General features: G+C 47.3%; 8 protein-coding genes across 8 annotated transcripts; 5 read left to right on the top strand and 3 right to left on the bottom strand.

Moving 5' to 3' along the window:
• Positions 1 to 1,595: 1,595 nt before the first annotated feature.
• Positions 1,596 to 2,646, top strand: COCCADRAFT_28988 (uncharacterized protein; the record flags this gene model as incomplete). Its single annotated transcript, XM_007717463.1, has 5 exons — positions 1,596 to 1,617; positions 1,823 to 2,018; positions 2,205 to 2,275; positions 2,350 to 2,361; positions 2,594 to 2,646. 5 exons carry the CDS (start codon positions 1,596 to 1,598, stop codon positions 2,644 to 2,646), a joined length of 354 nt encoding a protein of 117 aa, XP_007715653.1.
• A 341-nt stretch (positions 2,647 to 2,987) lies between these two features.
• On the top strand, positions 2,988 to 3,581 carry COCCADRAFT_28987 (uncharacterized protein; the record flags this gene model as incomplete). Its single annotated transcript, XM_007717462.1, has 1 exon — positions 2,988 to 3,581. The coding sequence occupies one exon, from the start codon at positions 2,988 to 2,990 to the stop codon at positions 3,579 to 3,581; it is 594 nt and encodes a 197-aa protein (XP_007715652.1).
• A 464-nt stretch (positions 3,582 to 4,045) lies between these two features.
• On the bottom strand, positions 4,046 to 4,936 carry COCCADRAFT_104949 (uncharacterized protein; the record flags this gene model as incomplete). Its single annotated transcript, XM_007717470.1, has 1 exon — positions 4,046 to 4,936. The coding sequence occupies one exon, from the start codon at positions 4,934 to 4,936 to the stop codon at positions 4,046 to 4,048; it is 891 nt and encodes a 296-aa protein (XP_007715660.1).
• Positions 4,937 to 5,678: 742 nt separating this feature from the next.
• COCCADRAFT_104925 (uncharacterized protein) lies at positions 5,679 to 6,448 on the bottom strand (the record flags this gene model as incomplete). The annotated part of the gene is made up of 3 exons (XM_007717469.1): positions 5,679 to 5,908; positions 5,974 to 6,331; positions 6,392 to 6,448. 3 exons carry the CDS (start codon positions 6,446 to 6,448, stop codon positions 5,679 to 5,681), a joined length of 645 nt encoding a protein of 214 aa, XP_007715659.1.
• Positions 6,449 to 6,889: 441 nt separating this feature from the next.
• Positions 6,890 to 14,353, top strand: COCCADRAFT_7843 (uncharacterized protein; the record flags this gene model as incomplete). The annotated part of the gene is made up of 5 exons (XM_007717460.1): positions 6,890 to 7,274; positions 7,325 to 7,664; positions 7,720 to 13,069; positions 13,122 to 13,442; positions 13,490 to 14,353. The coding sequence occupies 5 exons, from the start codon at positions 6,890 to 6,892 to the stop codon at positions 14,351 to 14,353; spliced, it is 7,260 nt and encodes a 2,419-aa protein (XP_007715650.1).
• Positions 14,354 to 15,056: 703 nt separating this feature from the next.
• On the top strand, positions 15,057 to 16,694 carry COCCADRAFT_104922 (uncharacterized protein; the record flags this gene model as incomplete). The annotated part of the gene is made up of 2 exons (XM_007717468.1): positions 15,057 to 15,254; positions 15,327 to 16,694. 2 exons carry the CDS (start codon positions 15,057 to 15,059, stop codon positions 16,692 to 16,694), a joined length of 1,566 nt encoding a protein of 521 aa, XP_007715658.1.
• Positions 16,695 to 17,300: 606 nt separating this feature from the next.
• On the bottom strand, positions 17,301 to 19,775 carry COCCADRAFT_39667 (uncharacterized protein; the record flags this gene model as incomplete). The annotated part of the gene is made up of 5 exons (XM_007717467.1): positions 17,301 to 18,319; positions 18,376 to 18,626; positions 18,683 to 19,126; positions 19,183 to 19,506; positions 19,585 to 19,775. The coding sequence occupies 5 exons, from the start codon at positions 19,773 to 19,775 to the stop codon at positions 17,301 to 17,303; spliced, it is 2,229 nt and encodes a 742-aa protein (XP_007715657.1).
• Positions 19,776 to 20,466: 691 nt separating this feature from the next.
• Positions 20,467 to 21,102, top strand: COCCADRAFT_104919 (uncharacterized protein; the record flags this gene model as incomplete). Its single annotated transcript, XM_007717466.1, has 1 exon — positions 20,467 to 21,102. The coding sequence occupies one exon, from the start codon at positions 20,467 to 20,469 to the stop codon at positions 21,100 to 21,102; it is 636 nt and encodes a 211-aa protein (XP_007715656.1).
• Positions 21,103 to 21,432: the final 330 nt, after the last annotated feature.

Below are 21,432 nucleotides of genomic sequence, written 5' to 3'. Positions count from 1 at the left end.
TAGCGTAAAGCTCACCGGCCTTAGTGTGGGACCCGGCAAGAGAAGTATAGATCCCAACCCCGTGTAACAATAGAAGTTTTCTTTAGAACTACTATATTATTTAATTCTTTGATAGATACTCTAATTAGAAAAGTAGTTACTAAGAATAAAATTGATACTTTTGAAATTTAAAAGAAAAATAAAAGACTTATATAATTATAAAAGTAACTATAAGTAAAAAAGTATTATATAAATGGTATAGTAAGCTATATAGTAAGATAAATATAAATTAGATTAATATAGTATAGTGAAAATAATATAAAAAGATACTAATACTAAATATAGTAGCTATATGATGATACTTAATTAGTTAGCGTATTTATTAGATCTTAACTCTAAAAAGTATCTTTAGTAGTAGATAAAATAATATATAAACAAGTCCTATATCTAGTATAATAACTATAGTAAAAGTTAAGAATAGATAAATAGCTTTAACTATATATTAAAACCTGTCAGGAGCTCACCCTCCTTGGGCCACCTTGCAGTATCTAGGGCCAATCTGACCCTTGTTAGCCTATCTTAGTCATATCTGACTTATCAAAGTAGATATAAGCACGGAGAATACTACCTAAGCCTAGTAGCTGTTCGTCTACGTAAAAGACAGACCGTTTACTCAAGACTGCTATTGTTTTACTCTACCCGTGCCTAATAACCCTTAACGTCTTACAAAAACTAACGAGTAATAGATACTAAGAAAGAGTATAGAGTCGCTTATTAACTTAAAGCTTAACTATGTAACAGCTTATAGAGCTATATATAGATAATAAATAAAGTACTAGTATTTATAAAAATACTTAATATTCAAGAAATAAGTTATATATAGTTTTAAGTAAGATATCACTAGTATTATTATAGGCGTTAAGTTTTAGTAATAGTAGGGCTTTAGCTAACTCAGGAAACTTTTAACCTAGTAATATATTATAAATCTAGTAGCTATAGTAAATATATAAAAGATTTAAGAATATAATAGTAAGTAGAGGGGGAAGTGGAATAGATTTGCTGGACAGGCCCTAAGTCCGTACCTCTAGTATGAAACTTACTAGTCTAGCATATAAGAAAGCTTACGCAAGCTTATACGGGGTTCCTTGCAACAAGGAGCGATCTACCACCAGTTCTGTATAATTATCCACCATCGTAGTCTCAATCAGTGACACTAAAAGTGGGATTATGCGTGGGTTACTCCCGAGCTATGGCTGGATCACTGCGCATTTGCTGATAACGGTAAAAGCGGAACTGCGCGGAACAGCGGGCAACCGGGCGTACGTAGTCCGCTTCCGCGCCATGGCTAGATGCATCACTCCGTACTTGTGGTGCTTAATCCATCACCTTCCAATGAGCTGTTGTTTCCAGACAAGCTAACTGAAGCATCATCTTGGTTAGTGGCGAATCTAGCATAATGTTCGCTAATCATCCTTTTTACTGCATTTGCTATCACAGCTATAGTACGATAGCTCTTAACTGGGTAAGGCGTGAGCTTGTGTAATTAATTGCGCTGCAATCGACCCACCTTCAGCATATTGAAGGTGACAGTTAATCAAGCATTATGAGTAGTATCGATGAGCGCTGCTCAAGGCGGTAGTGAGTGCAAATGTACAGTGACATCCCCTCATTCATAACATGTTTACGGTTGGTTACATGGGGCCTAATTGCCAGAGCTAAACCCCACTTTAGATATGATCGTCGTTGCTATATTACTGTGCTAAAATATTATGTGTTCGTAAAGAATTTGAAACACAACAAATCCACCTATTCCTCTACGGTTGCTCTGTAAAACTTCCTTCAGACAGCCTGCAGCGGGGTCGGGTGTTGGAAGATATTGATCAGCATGGTAAGGCGAGCAAGCGCAGATTCGATATTGTTTACACAGCTCAATACCGCCTCTTCCACGGTTTCGTTCATTGTATAGGCCTTGCTGATCGTCGACGAGGCTTACGGATCCAAAAAGAAGAAGACAGATTTCCCTCTAGCTTTGAAATTCTGTAAGTAATTGTAAAGGAAGATCTTCGTCGACTAACACCAATGCGTACAGAGGTCCGAACACGATCATTCGAACAGCAGATGGCTTGAGCGGATATATGGGCCTCCCGAGAGACCGTCTTGAGGGCTCTTGCTAACAGGATTCATGGTTCTATACACCTATTTGCTCTTTAATTGACTATTCATAGTCATCAGATTGTCCCAAGGCTTACCTACTGCCAATACCATCGATATCCTCCCGTGATAGCCTTCTGTAATGGTATATTTTACGCCACTGAAGCTTAGTGTTAGATAGCCTTATTTGTATAAAAGCAATGCTAAAATACAGAATAGTATGTAATTTTGGTACGTTCGGCATGTTATCGTCGATAATGAGGGGTTGTGGCGTGATATTTTTGATGGAGATAGCGGATTGAGAAACTTGTGTAAAAATAGAGAAGCGTATGCAGAAACGGAAAACCACCAATTTCGCTTAGTGCAATATCATTAGTTATACATCTTATCATTCCGATGAGAGTTTCTAGGTCAAGGCTGCAGATTCTTCGGACATAAAATCTTCATGAACTCAGCTTCATAGACATCGTAGTAGAAATATCAGGCGACCAGGAACAGTATCGAAGAGCTATGTAAGGGTCTGATGCTCAAGGTGATTAAAAGCTCGGCAAAGCTTCCTATAACTGAATCTCGGCCAAAAAGACCAGGGATAGGAATTAAGCTGGCTGGCTGGAGACAGCACTTGGGATCAACATGTCTTAGCTCGGCCGTATAGTTCCCGGCTACATTTAGTTTCCGGTAGCACATAGTTTTGGTTCAAGTATTCCGAGAAACGTCGGCAGGGCCATTCTTCATTCAATTCAGTAATAAAGGAATCATCAACTAGGTATGGTTTCAAGTAATATTTCTATTTCTATTTAAGCCTAGTAAGTTGCTTACGCGAATCAGCAAGCTATTGAACAGCTTAAAACGTCAATATGAATCAACCCTGTAGTTGCTCTTTTTCTGCTTTTGAAGCAGTCCCTGAGTTGCAAAAACAAACGCAAATCGACTTTGAAAGCATATTGCGTGTCAGTACACGTGTCTCTGATCAGTGGGCTGAAATCATTGGCTGCGAACGCTGTCGCACCGATTTCACCACCCTGGTGATAATAACAACAGCTGCGGAGCGACTGCTTACCTTGTACACGGCCGTATGCAAGGCTTACGGGCTTTCAGAAAAGCAGTTCGATCCTCCCGGCAACAGACTTGATGCACACCCGCATGAGAGCACTTCATCAGCAGAAGGGGCCACTGCCACGACACAGACGGGTACAACGTACCCTGTGTGCGCGCATAGTATGATGAAATTCGGGAAACTTTCTTTAGAAGGGGACGATGCAAGGTTGTTAGCGCATGTTCTTTTGAGCCGCAGCTTGGTCAGACTTGGAGAACTACTTGAGAGCTACACTTGTTTGGCATTTGGTGATAACACCATAACAAGTAAGGACGATGTTGTGGTCGCATGCGAATCATCGCTAGTAGAGACGATGGAAAAGTTGACTCTCCTAGTGGCGCAGGTGAAAATTTAGACGTTTGTTATGAGCAATACCAATGAAGTGCTTCTTCATAAGTGACAATAAGTTGAAGGTTTATTCCTTGTCGGGCCCAATAGCAGAAATGGGACGATAATGAGGCCAAAGCATATCGGGCGGATGCGGATGTGTGAGGGGCAAAATAGACTGAGTAGGGAAGTATATGTCCTAAGTTCGCCAAATTTAATGCGGGCCAATTTTTATCGTCTTAGCCTATATAAGCCTGGAACTGCCGGTGTGAGGTTAGGCTAGCCCCTGATTCAAACTATGGTTACGTTGTAAAATTAAACCAGCTTCACAATTGCTAAAAGTAGAGTCCAGGCAAAGCAGAGCTTGTAAAATTCAACAGCAAGAGCATTGACCCTGATATACATTGTACTCCATATGAGCTGCTGTGGCAACGACCTTGCAATGATTTTTTGCCAGGCAGATGGGATGTGACACGTGATTCAGGTTTAGGGCTACAGCCATCGCTGAAACCATCGAATAGCTTGAGCCTGAGCTTCTTTTGCGCATATAGCGGCATCTTCGTCTCCTTCCTTCGCGCGTATCGCAAAACCATGTTGACATCCAGGATAAACCACGATTTCATAGTTAAACCCGTTCCCACCATTCCCAGGTCCAAAAGAAGATTCCAAAGTAGAGCTCAGATTCTTAATCTTGTCAGGCGTAAGAATGGGATCTTCCGCAGCAGCAGCCAACGAATATGGAACCTTGAACTTTCCGATGGCTTGAACGACCATTTTTGGTGCATCTAGTCGACTCGGGTGAGCTGCGAAATGTGCATCAATAAGCCTATCCTGTGACCAACTAGCCAATGGTTCTGCGCATAGCAATGTTGATGGAAGGCCTCCCCAGCAGAATCCGCTTACACCCAATTTCGCACCACCTGGCAACTCGGCTTTGACTTTGCGAGCGAATTCCAATAGCTTTGGATAGGTTTTGTATGCGCTAGAACGCATCATGAATGGGAGAATGATCGCTAGCAACTTAACGAGCGCGGATCCTTTCCTGAGATATCCCCGAATATTGAACCCTTTTACAGGCTCTGAAACCGCGTCCATAAGCTGCATCGCAATTGGATTCAAAGGGCCCCCATTTATTATGTCTGGTATAATGACCCGAAAGCCACTTTCTTTAGCGTAGGCATCTGCTAGGAGCTGGTTATTGATAAATTGCCAGCCAAAAGCGTCCGGAAGATATATTATCGTGGACTCTGGTTTGTTGGCTATCGGTACCGGAGGCAAAGCAACGTAGCATGTAAGGCCGTGGACATCCAGCACCTTACCCTTGCTAGTCGACTGACCCAGATTTGTATGCAAACTTCCTCGAAAACAATCAGGGCATGACATGATGCGATGGGGTATGGGTTATGATTTGTAAGGATCCCTGCTTTTGAGGCTGAACTGTAGTCCAAATGTCTGGATCGTTGAGATGGGGGACTTTCGGGTGGTTAGATCTTATGAGAATGGCTGGCTAAGTTGGACTACTTTTAGTACAGGCAGATAAGTGTCTCGGGATATCAAGATAGGTCCATATTTCTTAACAGTTTAGACGGTAAAATATTCCGGTGCTACAAAAGCACCGGTAAGACTTTAAAGTTAGCCGGTCAGTTCTACGCATGCTAGGCCCTGAGACTTCCCCACCCACGAGTTCCACCAACCATTTAATCACGTACTAAAAGATCTCTTTTTATATTGAAAGTCAAAGCACTACCAAAATGACCTTCTTATAATAAGAACCATACATGATTTTATGAGATAATAGGACGAAAGCTACGTAATAAGCCTTTAGGTAGGTATGCTTTATCCTAAACTTAGCGTAGCTATATAAACTGGAGGATACTATCTTCTCTTCTTATTGCCTAGATCAGTACAGTTATGTCACCTGGAATCCGAAGAACTAAAATAGTAATGAAGAGATCAATTAACTTGAACGACTGTGATATATAAGGGTTATGTCAAATGCAATCTTTAAATGGCTTCTAGACTAAGATTGCACCACAAAAACACTCCCGTAATCTCTTCAAGCTTCTTGCATGATGTTGTCTTTCTCTGTTGTTCTATAGCGTTGATCAGAAAGTTTTACAAGAGCTTAGTAGTGTCCACCCTTTGCTAAGAATTCACCAAGAGCAGCCATATTTGGCATGCCTCTTGGACCAGGCAGAAAGCTTGTATGTTCAGTTTCGGTAGAGGAGTTCGTCCAAACTTCGTTTTCCTTGAGCATGATCATGCTCTCAACAGCATCAATGTACGTGCGGACCTTCACAATTCGGCCATTGTGCCACTTCGTGACCCACACGTTAATGATGTCGAAATCCCGGCCTTTCAAATTTGGACATTAGCTGCCATATAACTAATGAGATCAGAACGGCAAGGGAGCAACTTACCATTGTTTGCTCGTCCTTGACCTCGTATCTCTTGTACGCTCCACTCCTCGTTGCAACCTCCGTGGATAGTCAACAAAGTAAGCTTGAAAAGCTCAGGATAAACTTCCGTGATGCAGCTACCAAGCCTATAAAAGGCATTGACGTAGAAATGCTTGAAATCGTGATAATGACCAGAAAGTGCATGATGACCGACGACCGTGAAATCAACATCTGGTGCTAGCATTGTCGAAAGATAGGTATAGTCGTCAGTGAAGCGAGTGTACTGTTGATAAATGTAAGGCTGCGAGGAATGCTTGCAATCCGTGCTCGGATTGCCGAAGTAAAAGCCATCGTCAACTAAGAGTTGGAAAGGTTGATTCTTAGTGGTAGCCACTTCAGGTTTAAGAGGCCTCTGGTCGTTACTGGACCTATCCGTTACCAAAGCTGCAGCTTGGAAAGCAGAGAGAGTAGATAGAACTGCGAGTTTGAAATGCATGTTGAGAAGTTTTTAACCGAATGTCGATGTGGAATGCAAGATCGTGTTGGTGGCAACGCGCTGATAATTATATGTATCGTAATTTGGATAGATAAGTAGAATCGGAATTCGTTCTTACTAGAAGTATATCAGAAATTAAAGCCTCTCACCGGGGAGTTTTCCTGATGTCCGGAGCTATGCTTGAAGTTCTTCTTGCCTATCGGCATGTCAACAACTTCCCTGTGATTGAGAGATCTTCTGAATATATTGAATTAAGTGCGGCTCACGGAAAATGTCCCGGGAGTATTTACCTGTGGAGACACTACTAAAGCGCACACGTAGGCATGAATTTGGTTATTCCAAAGTAATTTCAGCCAAAGTTTCAGGCTCATGTATGCTTTGCTACTAGGATAGAACATCTTTCGTAGTTCGGACCCAAACTTTTCCTCTTCCATTGCTATAATGGCACCCTTTCTAAATGGAAACCTGGGCACTAGCAACGGCATAGATCAAAATGGCAAAGCAGACGGATCGATGCCTATTGCGATCGTGGGTATGTCATTTCGAGGCCCTGGATCGGCAAACAACATAGAGAACCTCTTCAAAATGATCTGCGCGAAAAAGGAATCACGAACAGCGATTCCGAAATCAAGATGGAACAACAAAGCATTCTATCACCCTAACTTCCAACGTCATGGGTCCCACAATGTTGAATATGGGCATTTCTTTCAAGATGATATCTCCAAGTTTGACGCGCCGTTCTTCAACATGACAAGGGAAGAGGCCGCCGCACTCGATCCAGCACAACGACTGCTTCTAGAAAGCACGTACGAAGCACTGGAGAACGGTAAGAAGAAATCGACCATAATTACAAGGCAAAATTAACTCATTTCATAGGTGGCATACCTTTGGAGAAGATTGTGGGAACGAAAACGTCCGTCTTCGTCGGTTCCTTCGCTACAGATTACACGGACCTTTTGACTCGAGATCCAGAATCTGTTCCAATGTACCAGTGCACTAATAGTGGTCAATCTCGTGCAATGGTTTCCAATAGGTTGTCGTACTTCTTTGACCTTCACGGCCCAAGTGTCACAGTTGATACCGCATGTTCTGGAAGTTTGGTAGCGTTGCATTTGGCTTGCCAGAGTCTCCGGACAGGAGAGGCCAATTCAGCAATTGCTGCTGGTGTAAATGTGGTCTTGAACCACGAATTTATGACCACCATGAGCATGATGAAGTAAGTCCAGTTGGAAGAGTAATTCTAACGTAGATAAATATACTTACAAGGGCAGATTTCTATCGCCTGATGGCCGCTGCTATGCATTCGATGAGCGTGGAAACGGCTACGGACGCGGTGAAGGTGTAGGAACTGTCTTCCTTAAACCACTTGCTGACGCTTTGAAGGATGGTGATCCGATCCGAGCTGTCATTCGAGGATCAGCTTCAAATCAGGATGGTAAAACATCTGGTATCACACTACCCAATCCAGTAGCCCAAGAAGCTCTGATCAGAGATGTGTATCACATGGCCGACCTGGATCCACTTGACACTAGCATAGTGGAAGCGCACGGTACTGGTACCGCTGCTGGAGACCCTCTAGAGTTGCGGGCCTTGACTAATTCATTCTGCGGCGCCAATCGTCCTGAAGATCGACCTCTTGTAATAGGATCTATCAAGTCCAACCTTGGCCACCTAGAAGGAGCTAGTGGTATTGCCGCGGTGGTCAAGGCTGTCTTAATGCTGGAACAAGAAGTCATTTTACCAAATCAAAACTTCGAAAAACCAAACCCCAGGATTCCCTTTGTGGATTGGAAACTGCGTGTCGCTACAGAAGTGCAATCGTGGGATTCGCCAGGACCACTACGTGTATCAATCAATAGTTTCGGATACGGTGGTTCCAATGCCCATGTTATTCTGGAGTCGACACGAACGTACCTGACTTCACGCGGTCTTTCCAACGCCTACAAACGATCAACAAATTTTCTGCGTTATCAGTATGAAGCAGCAGATACTGCTTCAAGGCCAATTGATGCGTTCGCTCATGAGAATAGAGCTTCGCTCATTGATCATCAATTTCCAAATTACAGTCATCCGAAGCTTTTTACGCTGAGTGTCTTTGATGAGCCTACGGCTCAACAACAAATTCAAACTTTAGTCAAACATCTTCACGAGCGCAGTATATCCAGGCACCCTGAGTTCCTTGACGACCTCGCCTTCACTTTGAATGAAAGAAGAACAAACTTTATTTGGAGAGCTGCGGTGGTTGCAGCATCTCTCAAGGAATTAATCGACGCTCTTTCTAGACCTATAAAGTTTTCGCGCTCTTTGAAAAATCCGACATTGGGGTTCGTCTTCACCGGACAGGGAGCTCAATGGTGTGGGATGGCCAAAGAGCTTTTGGAAGTCTATCCAGTGTTCAAAGACACAATTCGCAGAATTGGAAAATACCTACGTTCGATTGGAGCACCTTTCGACGTTGAGGAGGAGATTACGATGGACCCAAAGGTATCTAAGATTAACAAAGCGTTGTACAGTCAACCAATGTGTTCCGCAGTTCAGATAGCTTTGGTGGAACTGCTCGCTTCTTGGAACATCAGACCTGCGTCAGTGACCGGTCATTCAAGTGGAGAGATAGCTTCGGCCTATGCAATAGGCGCATTGAGTCTAGAAGATGCAATGACTGCTGCATATCACCGCGGCGTTTGTTCTACCAGGATGCAAGAAGAGCATAAAGCTAACGGGGCCATGATGGCAGCCGGACTATCCGAGGAAGATGCAACACGATTTCTTGCTGAACTCAAGTCTGGTAAGGCTGTAGTAGCATGTTCAAACAGCCCATCTAGTGTCACTATCTCCGGAGATGTATCCGCAGTTGCTGAACTACAAAAGATCTTAGAGTCCAAAGGCATATTCGCGCGGATGCTTGCTGTCGAAGTTGCTTATCATTCGCACCACATGGAGCTTGTCGCAGAAGAATATGCCAAAGCAATTGCAGGCATACGAACGCGTCAAGGTAACGGAGCGAGGTTTTACTCGTCAGTGTACGGCCGTGAGGTCGGTGCGGACGACCTTGGTCCAAGCTACTGGGTAAGGAACTTGCTCTGCCAAGTAAAGTTTACGGATGCTATTCGTCAGCTATGCTTAGCCCCTGCTATTCAAAGCAAAAGAAGACAAGCCAAAAGACACGGCGTAGACTTCTTGGTGGAGATTGGGCCTCATTCGGCTCTCGCCGGGCCTATCAAAGAGACAATCCAGAGTGATCCAAAACTGAGAGTTGCAGAGATTACGTACGCTTCAGCCCTAGTGCGAAAGATGGATGCTGCACGGACTGTTCTCGATTTAGCTGGGAAACTTTCGGCGATCGGATATCAGATCAACTTTGCAGCGATGAATCGGCCCGCAGCAGGCCACAGTGCCATTGTCCTGGTTGATCTACCGTTCTATACTTGGAATCACTCCACCTCATACTGGGCTGAACCGCGGCGCAGCAAAGCATTCCGGAACAGAATTTTCCCAAGAGTGGATATACTGGGAGTGCGCGATGAGAACTCAGATCCATTACAGTTGAGCTGGCGCAACCATCTTCGCACTTCAGAGATACCATGGCTCTTACAACACAAGATTCAGTCCAGCGTAGTCTTTCCGGCAGCAGGTTTCATTGCTATGGCTATAGAAGCGGCTGCTCAGCGGTCAAAGGAAAAGTTCACCAAGCAAGTTTCCGGCTATCAGCTTCGTGAAGTCACCATCGGGACCGCGCTTCTTTTGCCTGAGCAAGAATCCGTAGAGACGATACTGACCTTGAAGCCAATTCGAGATAGTTCCAAACGCTACTCCAGTATCTGGAGCGAGTTTCACATATATTCAGTAACAAATGATAACTACTGGACGGAACATTGTCATGGCCTCATTTCTGTGCAGCACCGCCGACAGAAAGAGAGTGTTGGAGAAACCCATCTTTTACCTAAATCAGCAACACAGGAGGAATTCAGAACCATCCTTCCAATGCCCAAGTTTTATGAGCATCTCTCCAGTATTGGCCTTGACTATGGCGAGGTCTTCCAAAATCTGGTCGAGGCTCGCTCTTCTCCGGATAAACTTTCTGGAGTTTTACGGCTGCCTGCAACAGTAACTACCATGCCCTCAGATCAGGAACACACTTATGTGATACACCCGGCTACTCTAGACGCTATACTGCATACGATATTTGGTGCACTTTCTGCCGAAAGATGGCTCCAGGACCCTGCCATTCCAGTTTTCGTGTCCAATCTGTTCATCTCTGCGGATATGCCTTTCCAGGCCGGTCATCTTTTGAAGGCTAATGCTGTCATCTCAACACGAGACAATCAAATGATGAAAACAGATATCACAGTAACAGATGATAACAACAATGCGCCAGTGGTGCAGTTTTCCGAGCTAGATTGGAGGTTTCTCCCAACACCGATCGAACAAGAGGACATTGTTGACAACCGTCACGTCGCCTACACGCTCGATTTGGAAGCGGATGTAGACTTCCTAGACTTAAAACATGCTCAGCAAATACCTCACTCTGCTGCAGAATACATACGCCTACTAGGTTTTAAGAATCCCGAAATCTCCGTATTGGATATATCTGCATCAAGCAGGTCTACACTATCTTTCCTGAAGGCGCTAGAGGTCGGAAATAGCGCCGCCAAACAAAGATGCAGGGCCTACACATTAGCGCATGCTCAAGGAAACAAGATGGCCCTCGTCAGCAATGTACCAAATCTTCCTTACGACTTGGTCACTAAGAAAACGCTAGATCTAGATCTTGGTCCTCAGACGCCGGATTTTGAGTTAAAGTCATTCGACGTCATTATTGTGTCCGCTTCGTTAGCAGATTCCAACAACCCACATAAAGCTTTAGATCATATCAAAAGTTTACTAAAACCGGATGGCAGGCTTATCGTGCTTCATGAAGTTACAATGGACCAAGACCCAGCCCTCTCGCAGTGGAAAACATCATTACAGCAAGCTGGGTTTGTGGATCGTAAGCTTATTGAATTAGATGACTCAGGTGAAAGGGTAGAACGAGGCTCGCTCTTCACGGTTCATCCAAACCAAGAATTCAACCCCGCTACTCCTGAAATCATAGTCATGGCCGAAGACCACAATCAAACCATTGACACAGGCTACCTGACCAGTATACTGGGCTTAGAGCCTGGAAATATTCAGCAAGGTACCATATACGATGTCGTACCTGCCGAAAAGATACGCATTGTGTGGGATCCTTCTGGAGAACTGTTGAGTAGTCCTTCAATCGAGCAGTTCGAGGCTATCAAGCGGATCTTCACTCAGAGTGACAAATTACTGTGGGTTACTTCAGGCAGGGGTCAAGGTTCTCACCTGGAATCCAGCATGCTCACCGGACTTGCTAGGACAGCAAGGACTGAAAATGGTGCAGCAAGACTGGTTACTTTGAACCTTGACAACGAAGACAAGCTCTCGCAGAAGGATGTCGCAAGCGTGATATCCACCATTCTCAAACGTTCATTCTTAGGAACAGAACAGCAGCATATGGCTGAGAGCGAGTACATTGAGAGGAAAGGCGTCGTCACCATTCCTCGTCTCTCAGTGGACGATGCCCTGAATCAGGCGCTCGATTCCTATCTCAAACCTAAGGCAAAAGAGGTTCAACTATTGCATCACAAGGGCATTGTATTCTGTCTGCGTGATCGTTCTAATTCTCAAGAACCATTTTCTTTCCAGGAAATCGCCATTGATGAAGAGTTGGAAGAGAATGAAATTGAGATCGAAGTAAAGGCAATGACGCTAGTCTCTGGCAGCAGTGTGGATATCCTCACCCAAGACATTAGCGGAGTCGTTGTCAAAGTGGGCGGCCAGGTATCACACTTATTGAAGGGTGATCGTGTCTTCGGCGCAGTATCGAATATCATCTCAAACTCATACAAGGGAAGAGCAAGTTCCTTCCAGAAGATACCGGATGGAGTACCTTTTGAGATTGCAGTCACATATCCTACCGCTTACAGTACGGCATATTATGCCATGTACCGACTTGCTAATGTTTCCAAAGCGGATAAAGTTTTCGTCTCATCGGCTGCGACGCCCATTGGCCGGGCCTTGATAGACCTCTGTGACAGAAGTGGTGCTAAAGTATACGTTGGAGTGAGCAATGACAAGGACGCGCTCTTCATGGAATCCACCCTCCACTTCCCCAAGGATCAAATTGTTCACAACAATGAAGAGCACTCAGTTGCAGCCCTGGCCACAAACACGCAAGGTCACGGAATGGATGTGATTTTCAACACGCTTTCTGGAGAAATTCTACAAACGTGTTGGGACTGCATAGCACCGTACGGTCGATTCATCGAACTCAGTACTCAGGACCTTGTTGAAAACTCCCGCCTTGAGATGTCCAACTTTAGGAAGAACACGAGTTTTAGCGCGCTAGACTTTTCTCGACTTCAGGAAGAAAGGCCAGCCTTGGCGGATGCGATATGGGGCCAGACTATCGAACTACTCTCGAACGATTCCTTTAGCGGTACGATACCCAACCTACAACTCTTTAACAGCGAAGGGATAAGTCAGGCGTTTGAGCGTTTGACGGACGACGAGAATACCGACCATGTGGTTCTTACCTTCAATCCTAGTGATCGAGTCAAGGTTAGTGCGCAGCAATATGAAACTACTTTTCATCTGGAGCTTACATTATCAGGTCCTTCCCACCACTACCGAAGATCAACTATTTCGCGCTGACGCGTCCTATTTACTTGTTGGTGGACTAGGTGGTATAGGCCGAGCAACGGCATCATGGATGGTTGAGCGTGGGGCTAAGAATCTCATCTTTGCGAACCGAAGCGGTATGACCAAACAGGAAGCTAAAGATACAGTTCATGCTTTAAAGGCTATGGGCGCTCAAGTCCATGTTCAAAAATGCGACGTAAGCGACGCTGACCATGTTCGCCAGCTGGTTGAAGAATGTGCGAATCAAATGCCACCGATTCGTGGTGTGATCCAAGGTGCAATGGTGTTACGAGTAGGTGTTCCTTTCTCATCTTGACTTCTCGTACTAAATAAAGACAGGATATGCTACTGGAAAAACTGACTTTGGACGATTGGAATGCTGTCATTCGTCCCAAAGTAAATGGAACATGGAATCTACACAACCATCTGCCAAAAGACATGGATTTCTTTGTCATGCTCTCCTCAATAAGCGGTATTATCGGAAACACTACCCAAGCTGCCTATGCTGCCGGTAACACCTTTTTGGATGCATTTTCGGGATTCCGCAATGCCCAAGGGCTCCCCGCTGTTACTTTGGACTTGGGCGCAATCTCAGGAATCGGATACCTCGCCTCAGAAGAAAATAAACAACTTTCCAAGTCCATGCAAGATCAAGGCTTCAGTATGACGGGTGAAAAGCTACTGCTCGCGCTCATACGATCCGCGATTGTACAGCCTTATGGACGAGGAGGCAAAACGCAGACTGTGATAGGGCTGGGCACATGGAGAAGCGGCCGCTCCTTGTCTGCAATGAGCAATCCTATGTTTTCACATTTCCGGCGGCATGCAGCGGAAGCCGAAGTCACCGCGGAGACAAAGCAGATCTCAAACGGCAGTATGTCTGTCAAAGATGCTCTAAAATCTGCGGAATCAGCAGATGATGCCGCCAGTATCATCTGCAATGGGCTACTTGGCTACCTAGCAAGCAGATCTGGCGTATCCGTGGGAAACTTCAATTCCGAAATGTCTCTTACAGAATGTGGTGTAGATTCGATTGTGGCAGTCGATGTGCGAAACTGGATTGCACGGGAGTTGGAAAGCTCCATACCACTTTTGGAGCTACTCGCAAATCATCCTTTATCCCAGCTGAGCGTGGATATTGCTTCACGCTCGAAATTAGTGCCAGTTGAGGTCAAGTCACGCGGAGCCACAGCTGCATCGTAGACTCTCCGATGTAATATAGAAAGTGTTTTTATCATGTATTAAGGGACAATATCCATATAACTCTTGAACAAATTTCTTCGTTTTTTAGAACTATCTATGTGGTACTCAAGGTTTCAGCTTCTGGAAAGTTTTCTCATATGACTCCTATTACAAGCTATGATATTCTCTTGACCGATGGTTTTTTCTATAGATTAGAGATATACCGAATACTACTCCATAGAAAAATAGGCTACATCACCTAGTTCCTTAAGTCCGCGGTTACCACCGTGAGCCGACAAGCCCAGCATCGGCGGTTACCTCCTCGGCTCACTGAGCCGAAATGTGACACTCTCAGCCGATGTCGCTTCCGAAGCTACACCGCGAACAAGAGCCGCATCATGGTCTTTTTGCCCGCCAAGCTCGATGTCGAGATGCTACTTGAACAGCCAAATGGCACCGCTCCAGAAGCCAAACGCTGCGTCTTGCAGAAACCAGTGCAACCAAGCTCAATTCAACTCACATAGTTACTACTATGTCGCAACCACCAGACACAGTGCGATCTGGCAGTCAATCAGTAGTATCGAGAAGAGCAAGCATCGACTCAACAACAACACACAGCAAGACCGAGCCTACGTCACAACCGGATCGTGACTTTGAAGACACACGCTCGAACACCGAAAATGGGATTCAACCACCAAGAGATGTCGAGGCTACGCCAAACACAATGTCAAAAGTGGAGACTCAGAGCAGACCATTCTCCATCTTCACCCATCGTCAAAAGCTCGGCATCGTCATGGCCTCTGCCACCGCAGCCTTCTTCTCGCCATTGACAGCCTCAGTCTACCTGCCCGCACTGCCCGCCATAGCCAAGGAGTTCAAAGTCTCGTATTCCGCTATCAATCTGACGGTTACAACGTACATGGTCAGTCAACCACTTATGCTCTACATACAAAGACCTCCAAGTGCGCCAGCATGCTGACTAACAGATGAAAAGATATTTCAGGGTATTACGCCGATGTTCGTTGGCGCCTATGCCGACTCAGCAGGTAGGCGACCAGCCTACATGTTCTGCTTTGTCGTGTACATGGCAGCTAATATCGGATGTGCACTTGCACCCAACTACCCAGCGCTGCTCGTACTGCGCATGCTGCAATCTGCAGGCTCCAGCACGACTGTGGCTCTGGCGCAGGGCGTCGTGTCAGACATCATCACATCGGCCGAACGCGGCAGATACGTGAGTTACATGTCGACGCCAGTCTTGCTAGGGCCGTCGTTAGGTCCCGTTCTGGGTGGCACACTGGCACAGTATCTTGGGTGGCGGTGGATTTTCTGGATCCTAACCATCATGTGCGGGACTTTGTCTGTTGCCTTTGTGGTGTGGATGCCCGAGACGTGTCGTGGGATTGTGGGTGACGGGTCCGTTCAGCCCAAGCATATTGTCCACAGGTCGCTTTGGCGGGTCGGCAAGGACGTGCTGGCGACAAGATCGAGTCGCAAGCAACAGGCGCAGAGCAATGGACAGGACGAAGAGCACGCAGGTACTGGGCCATCGCCTCCTGGGCAGCCAGCCGTCACCAAGCACAAATTCAAGGCCTTACACGCTCTTATGCTGCTCCTACAGCCCAACATGGCCTTCCTGCTGCTCTACAGCAGCCTCATCTTCGCAAACTTTTACTGCATCATGACCTCGATACCCGCTCAGTTCACCTCAATCTACCACCTGACCGACCTCCAGACCGGGCTCATCTACCTCCCGCTCGGCCTGGGCACCATAGTAGGCTCACAGGTTGCTGGGCGCAGCCTGGACTGGAACTTCCGGCGACACTGCAACCTCCTCGGCCTCCCCTATGAGCGCAAAAGGCAACAGGATCTCTCCTCGTTTCCGATCGAGCGCGCGCGTCTAGAGGTTGGTGTTCCTGCCCTCATCCTGGGTACCTGCGTGGTCCTGGTCTGGGGCTGGGTTCTCCACGCTCGGACGCACCTCGCCGTTCCTTGCGTGATGCTGTTTCTCGCGGGCCTAGGATTGACTGGGTTTAGCAATGTCGTCAGCACGCTCATTGTGGACATGAACCCCACGGCTGCGAGCGCGGCGACAGCGAGTAATAACTTTACGCGCTGCTTAGTGGGTGCTGGCGCGAGTGCCGCCATTCAGCCCATGATTGACGGGGTGGGCAGTGGATGGGCTTTCACAATTCTCGCGGGGATTAGTATGGTTGCGTCTCCGCTAACTCTTTGGACGTTGTTGAAGAAGGGCATGGGGTGGCGGAAGGAGCGGGAGGAGAAGAGGGGGCAGCGGGCTGAGGCCTTAGAAAAGACCAAAAGGGAGGAAGCTGTCCAGGAAAATGAAGAAAACGGCTCCTAAGTCGCGGTGCACGCACACTGAACCAACATTTGCATTCAATTTTGAGCATAAGTCACTCGCTAGAATGCAGATAGACCAAAGACATAGTCATATTCACATCCAAGCTTATCCTGTCTCTCGCCTGCTTGATCCATATCAAGTTCTGTGATGTCGTGACTCTGCTCGATGTTCTCGTCGTTTTGCCCAACCACTGATACAAACCGCATGATTTCCTGCAACGCGGTGCTTAGACCCCGGAACGATATATCGCAATCCCCCACAGTAAGCCAATGCTTGGCCAAGGCGCGAACGAGCTTCCGCACGCTCTCTGATTGGCATGCAGCATCGCAGTTCCCAGATCCAACAAACTTTATTACTACGTACGGGCCGACCCGTCTTACAATACCGAGGATGCTGACTGAAGGGTTGACTCGCCCCACCTCTCTGCCTTGGCCAGTCAGATGCACAAACGTAAGCGTCTCGACATAAAGGATCGAGAAATCTCACTTGAGGCCCCAACATCTCTCTGAAATGCTCGGATCTGACAGACATGTTGATGCCGCGGCTGTAATAAGCACTCGCCTGTGATAAGCATTCCATGTCACAAAGTCTGTCTCAGAGATCGGCTTACGGATCCTGACTATCGAACCCCCAGATGAAGTCGTCGAGAAATCCCCAGTCGGTTCCAAGCAGAGAGTCTGTACCTGTGGTTCCCGTAGAAGAGAGAGAGGGCTCCGTCTCGCCCGGCGGCACCGTCGCGCTACTAACATTCCCTGGCATACCGGTCTGTTGCTGTTGCTGTGACTGAAAAAGCTGCTGGTCCTGCTGGACCACTTGGAACCTAGCAGGACCACCGTCAGGACCACTAGTTCCGGTAGAACTTGTCGATGGCGTCTGCTGCTGATGTTGCATGTGACTACTAGCTTCACCCACACTGACATGCATTCCCATGGTCTGCGTCTGAGGGTGTGGCTTATACGGTCCCATATGCACGGGGCCGTGCTTGCTTTTCCAGCGGATCATAAAATCCCATCCTAAAGCTGCTACCATGCGCTGGCGGAACATCTCAACGAGTACAGGCTCATAGTCTGGACTAGCTCCAGCTGAGCCAGCTTGGTCGCTATTGTTGTTGTTCTCGTTTTCATTACCAATTGGTGCATTGAAACGACTGGCGGCAGCGGCGGCGATGTATGGTGCGCTTGTCGTGTCCCACAGCTCAACGCACCGTGCGAGTCTCCACGCCAGATCCCCTTCAACAGCTGAGATGCGGCGTGAGATTGTGATAGTGTGAGCGGATAACTTAGAGGCTTCTTCCGGCACGACGATCTGCAGGTGTCTCAGAGGCAGATCAGAGCGGATGACACGGAAGATGACGGTAACGGCATGTGCAATGGGGCGTATGGTATAGTGCGGGAGGTAGTGCAGAAGATCTGTCGTCTTGTCGAGATCCATTACTCTGGTGATGACGGTTGATGCCGTAGTGTAGCATCGCAGAATGTCTGCTTCGATGGAGGGAGGGAGATTATCTCTACCGCTGAGTGAGCTAACGGCGGGGGACGATTGACTGTTTTGGGTTGGTATTGGGAGAAAATAGTACATCTGAACCTCGAGGAGAACAAATAGGGTGTGGAGAGATAATACTGGGTCTGCATGTCGTAGGTAGTCAGCTACATAACACTGGCAAAAGGATACGATGGCTTACCCGTGTGTTTGGAGATGATTCGTGCTCGGGCTGCGACCCATTCATCCTCGAACATTCGGACTAACTCATACGGTACTCCGTTGGACTCTTCAAGAGAAGAGCCTAGCGTCTTATTGACTCTGTCCATAAAGACCTGACATTCGAGCTGTACGCGAAAGCTGATGGGTAGAAGACTAGCTTCGTCATGGATCACGTTCAACGTGGCCTTGTTCATTGGAGCTGTGCATGGGAGGCCAAGGTTGGTTGATAATCTGCCAAGGTTAGTCAGTTAAGAGAGTCTTATTGGCAACGCATATGTGGAATGTACCTTCGATTTACGATAGCAGACGCTACCCATGTAACAGCAGCCTCGATATCAGATGAAATGGTACCGAGAGTGACATGGTTGTACTCCGGGTGTCTGCCGGAGGCTGTGTGGAAGCCGAGCAGCAGGCACGAGTTGATGGCAATGCCACTCAGCCAGTAGGCCGGATCATTGATGAAACGAACACCCGGATACAAACCCCAGGCAGCGACAAGAAGTATGGCGTGTAGTTGAGCGAGAGGCTGAGGCACCTTGGGAACAGCGGCATCAGTCTCATGCTTAACGTGCTCTGCAAGAAGACGGATCGTGGCAGGGTTGGTGTTTGTGGGTCGACGGCGGCAAGAGATGAGAACGATGACCCAGAAAAGAAAAGGGCTTGTGTCGTAACACTTGTTTGGGTCACGTTGGCTAAGGATAGGGAAGTGGGGATGGAAATAGCGAAAGTAGCTGCATGCTATGATTAGTTCAATTTGCAGCAACGCAACATGACGAGACATGCGTACATGTTGAAATGCTCATCAATATCTGGTCCAGTAAAGGGTTGTGAGTCGAGCGCCCTGTGTACGCTGGGCACTGCCGTCGAGTCGACTGGTGTATCGTCGACTACGACAGCGTTGTCACCATGACGACTATTGTGCTCTGATGCAGCGGCAGAGAAAGCCGGTGTAACACTGGACGACGAAGCCTCGTTGGCACCCTGTACTCTGGGTGACCAGGTGCTTGGACTAGAGGGTGTTTGAAGTGCCGGCTGTCTAGCAATATTAATGCTATCCACCACCACCGTTTCCCTGATGGCCTGCACCTCGCGGGCAAGCTGGTCAAGTTGGCTGCCGATGTGCCATGTCAGTTGATGAAGACCACGCCTGACAAGGACAAAGTATCCTCTAGACAGGAAACAAACTAACCTCTTGCGTGTGGTGCGGCGACATGTGGGATTGACGACACATGAGAGGTTGAGCTTGGTGCAGCGCTGGCATGGCCGGCCGGCGATGGAGCTGGGGTTGCAGCGCACCTTGGAGGTACGGCAGTGGGTGCAGGCTGCGTTGCGCGACATGCGCGTGCTCCGGCCGGGCGAGCTGCTGGCTCCCTCTGCCATTATCGCCGATGTCATTCACTGAGTCGGAGCTGGAGATCAGTATGCGCGCGCATATGGGGTGTTTACAAGAGGTGTCGTCGGCTCACAGCTTCTCGGCTCGGCTGACGGCTGAGCTCATGTGGACCCTGACCACTCTGCACTGAATGCCGGTATCCAACAGTAAAGCCTCTGGCGACTTACGCCTAATGATCCAAGGTACGCATACACGATGTTCCATATTCAAGAGAATGACCCTCATATCTGTGTACATGCGTCATCTACGTCTGCCCTCTTCTGACGCCTACTTGATTTCCTCTATACACATGTACATATAGTCGATGACCTCAATCATCCCCACATGCCCAACCACCAACATCGCCGCCAAGAGATATCATCGTTATATAGTCTCGCTGCATATGCCATATAGCCTCGTTATCCGTGGAATATTCACCATAGCCCTAAACCCGGGGGTTAGTACTTGGGCGCCAACTACCCGTCAGCCGAGTCGGCTCCGAACTTTGTGCCCCAAACTCCGCTCTTAACGCCACCATGTCGTGCCTCACCAGTGGACGCTGTGCAGATAAAACGCTCAACTGCAACTCTTGAATTGTACTCCATAGCTTTTTCACGCCCTCCTGATTTGGCACGCACCCATAATACCATCAGTTCACAGTTTTTGTGCCACATCATTTTTCATTAAACACTTACGATCATGGCTTCCTTTGCAACTAGCAACACCGCCCTCATCCTGCTCGACATACAAAAGGGCATCATGATGGGCAATTTCCCAGACAAGACACCGGCATACATTAGCCAAGCATCCAAGCTGCTCGAAGCCGTGCGCTCCGCCAACAAGTCTAGCAACAAGCCACCCATCACTATTGTACATGTGAAGGTTGCCTTCCGGGCCGGCAGACCAGAACTTAACCCAACGAGCAACATGGGCGAGCGGCTCAAAAACGTACCCGCCAACGTCTTTGTCGAGGGTGATCAGTCCGTCGCCCTCTTTGACGAGCTTACCATTCCTCCCAAAGCAGACGGAGCCGACTCTGGCCAAGATGAGGTCTTCGTTACCAAGCGTCGCGTCTCCGCCTTGTCTGGCACAGACCTAGCTACCATTCTGCGCGGGCGCGGTGTGGGCCATCTCGTGCTGTGTGGCGTGGCTACTGCAGGCGCTGTGTTATCAACCGTCCGCGAGGCTGCGGATCTGGATTACAAGCTTACCGTCCTCAAGGATCTGTGTTTGGACAAGGACGAAGATGTACACAAGCTGCTGATTGAGAAAGTGTTTCCCATGCAAGCCGAGGTACTGGAAACAGACGATTGGGTTGCTCGAGGCTTTGCCTGAAGGTGTGTGGGCGCAATTGGAGGACAGTGATGATCCAAGGGTCATTGCGATCAGAAATGTTCATCATGTGGTTGATATCCAGCAGGCTACGCATTTATTTCGTCGCACTTTCTTTACGAAAACTTTAGAGCGGCAGTCAAAGATTTTGAATTATCATTTACACACTACTATAGCTTACTCAGAACGTAATATGTAGAGGTCATTGTTCTGCTACGTTTTTCTTATAGTCTATCCTATATTATTATTATTATTATTATTGTTTTACGTCCTGTGTCAGCCCGAAGGCTATATAAGACGTGCAAGCTGACGAGGCTTACAGGTATCTACGTA

The sequence above is a fragment of the Bipolaris zeicola genome, assembly GCF_000523435.1.
Source record: "Bipolaris zeicola 26-R-13 unplaced genomic scaffold scaffold_181, whole genome shotgun sequence".
NCBI lineage: Eukaryota > Fungi > Ascomycota > Dothideomycetes > Pleosporales > Pleosporaceae > Bipolaris > Bipolaris zeicola.
The sequence above is the reverse complement of the archived record's forward strand: the minus strand, read 5'-3'. Positions and strand labels throughout refer to the sequence as shown.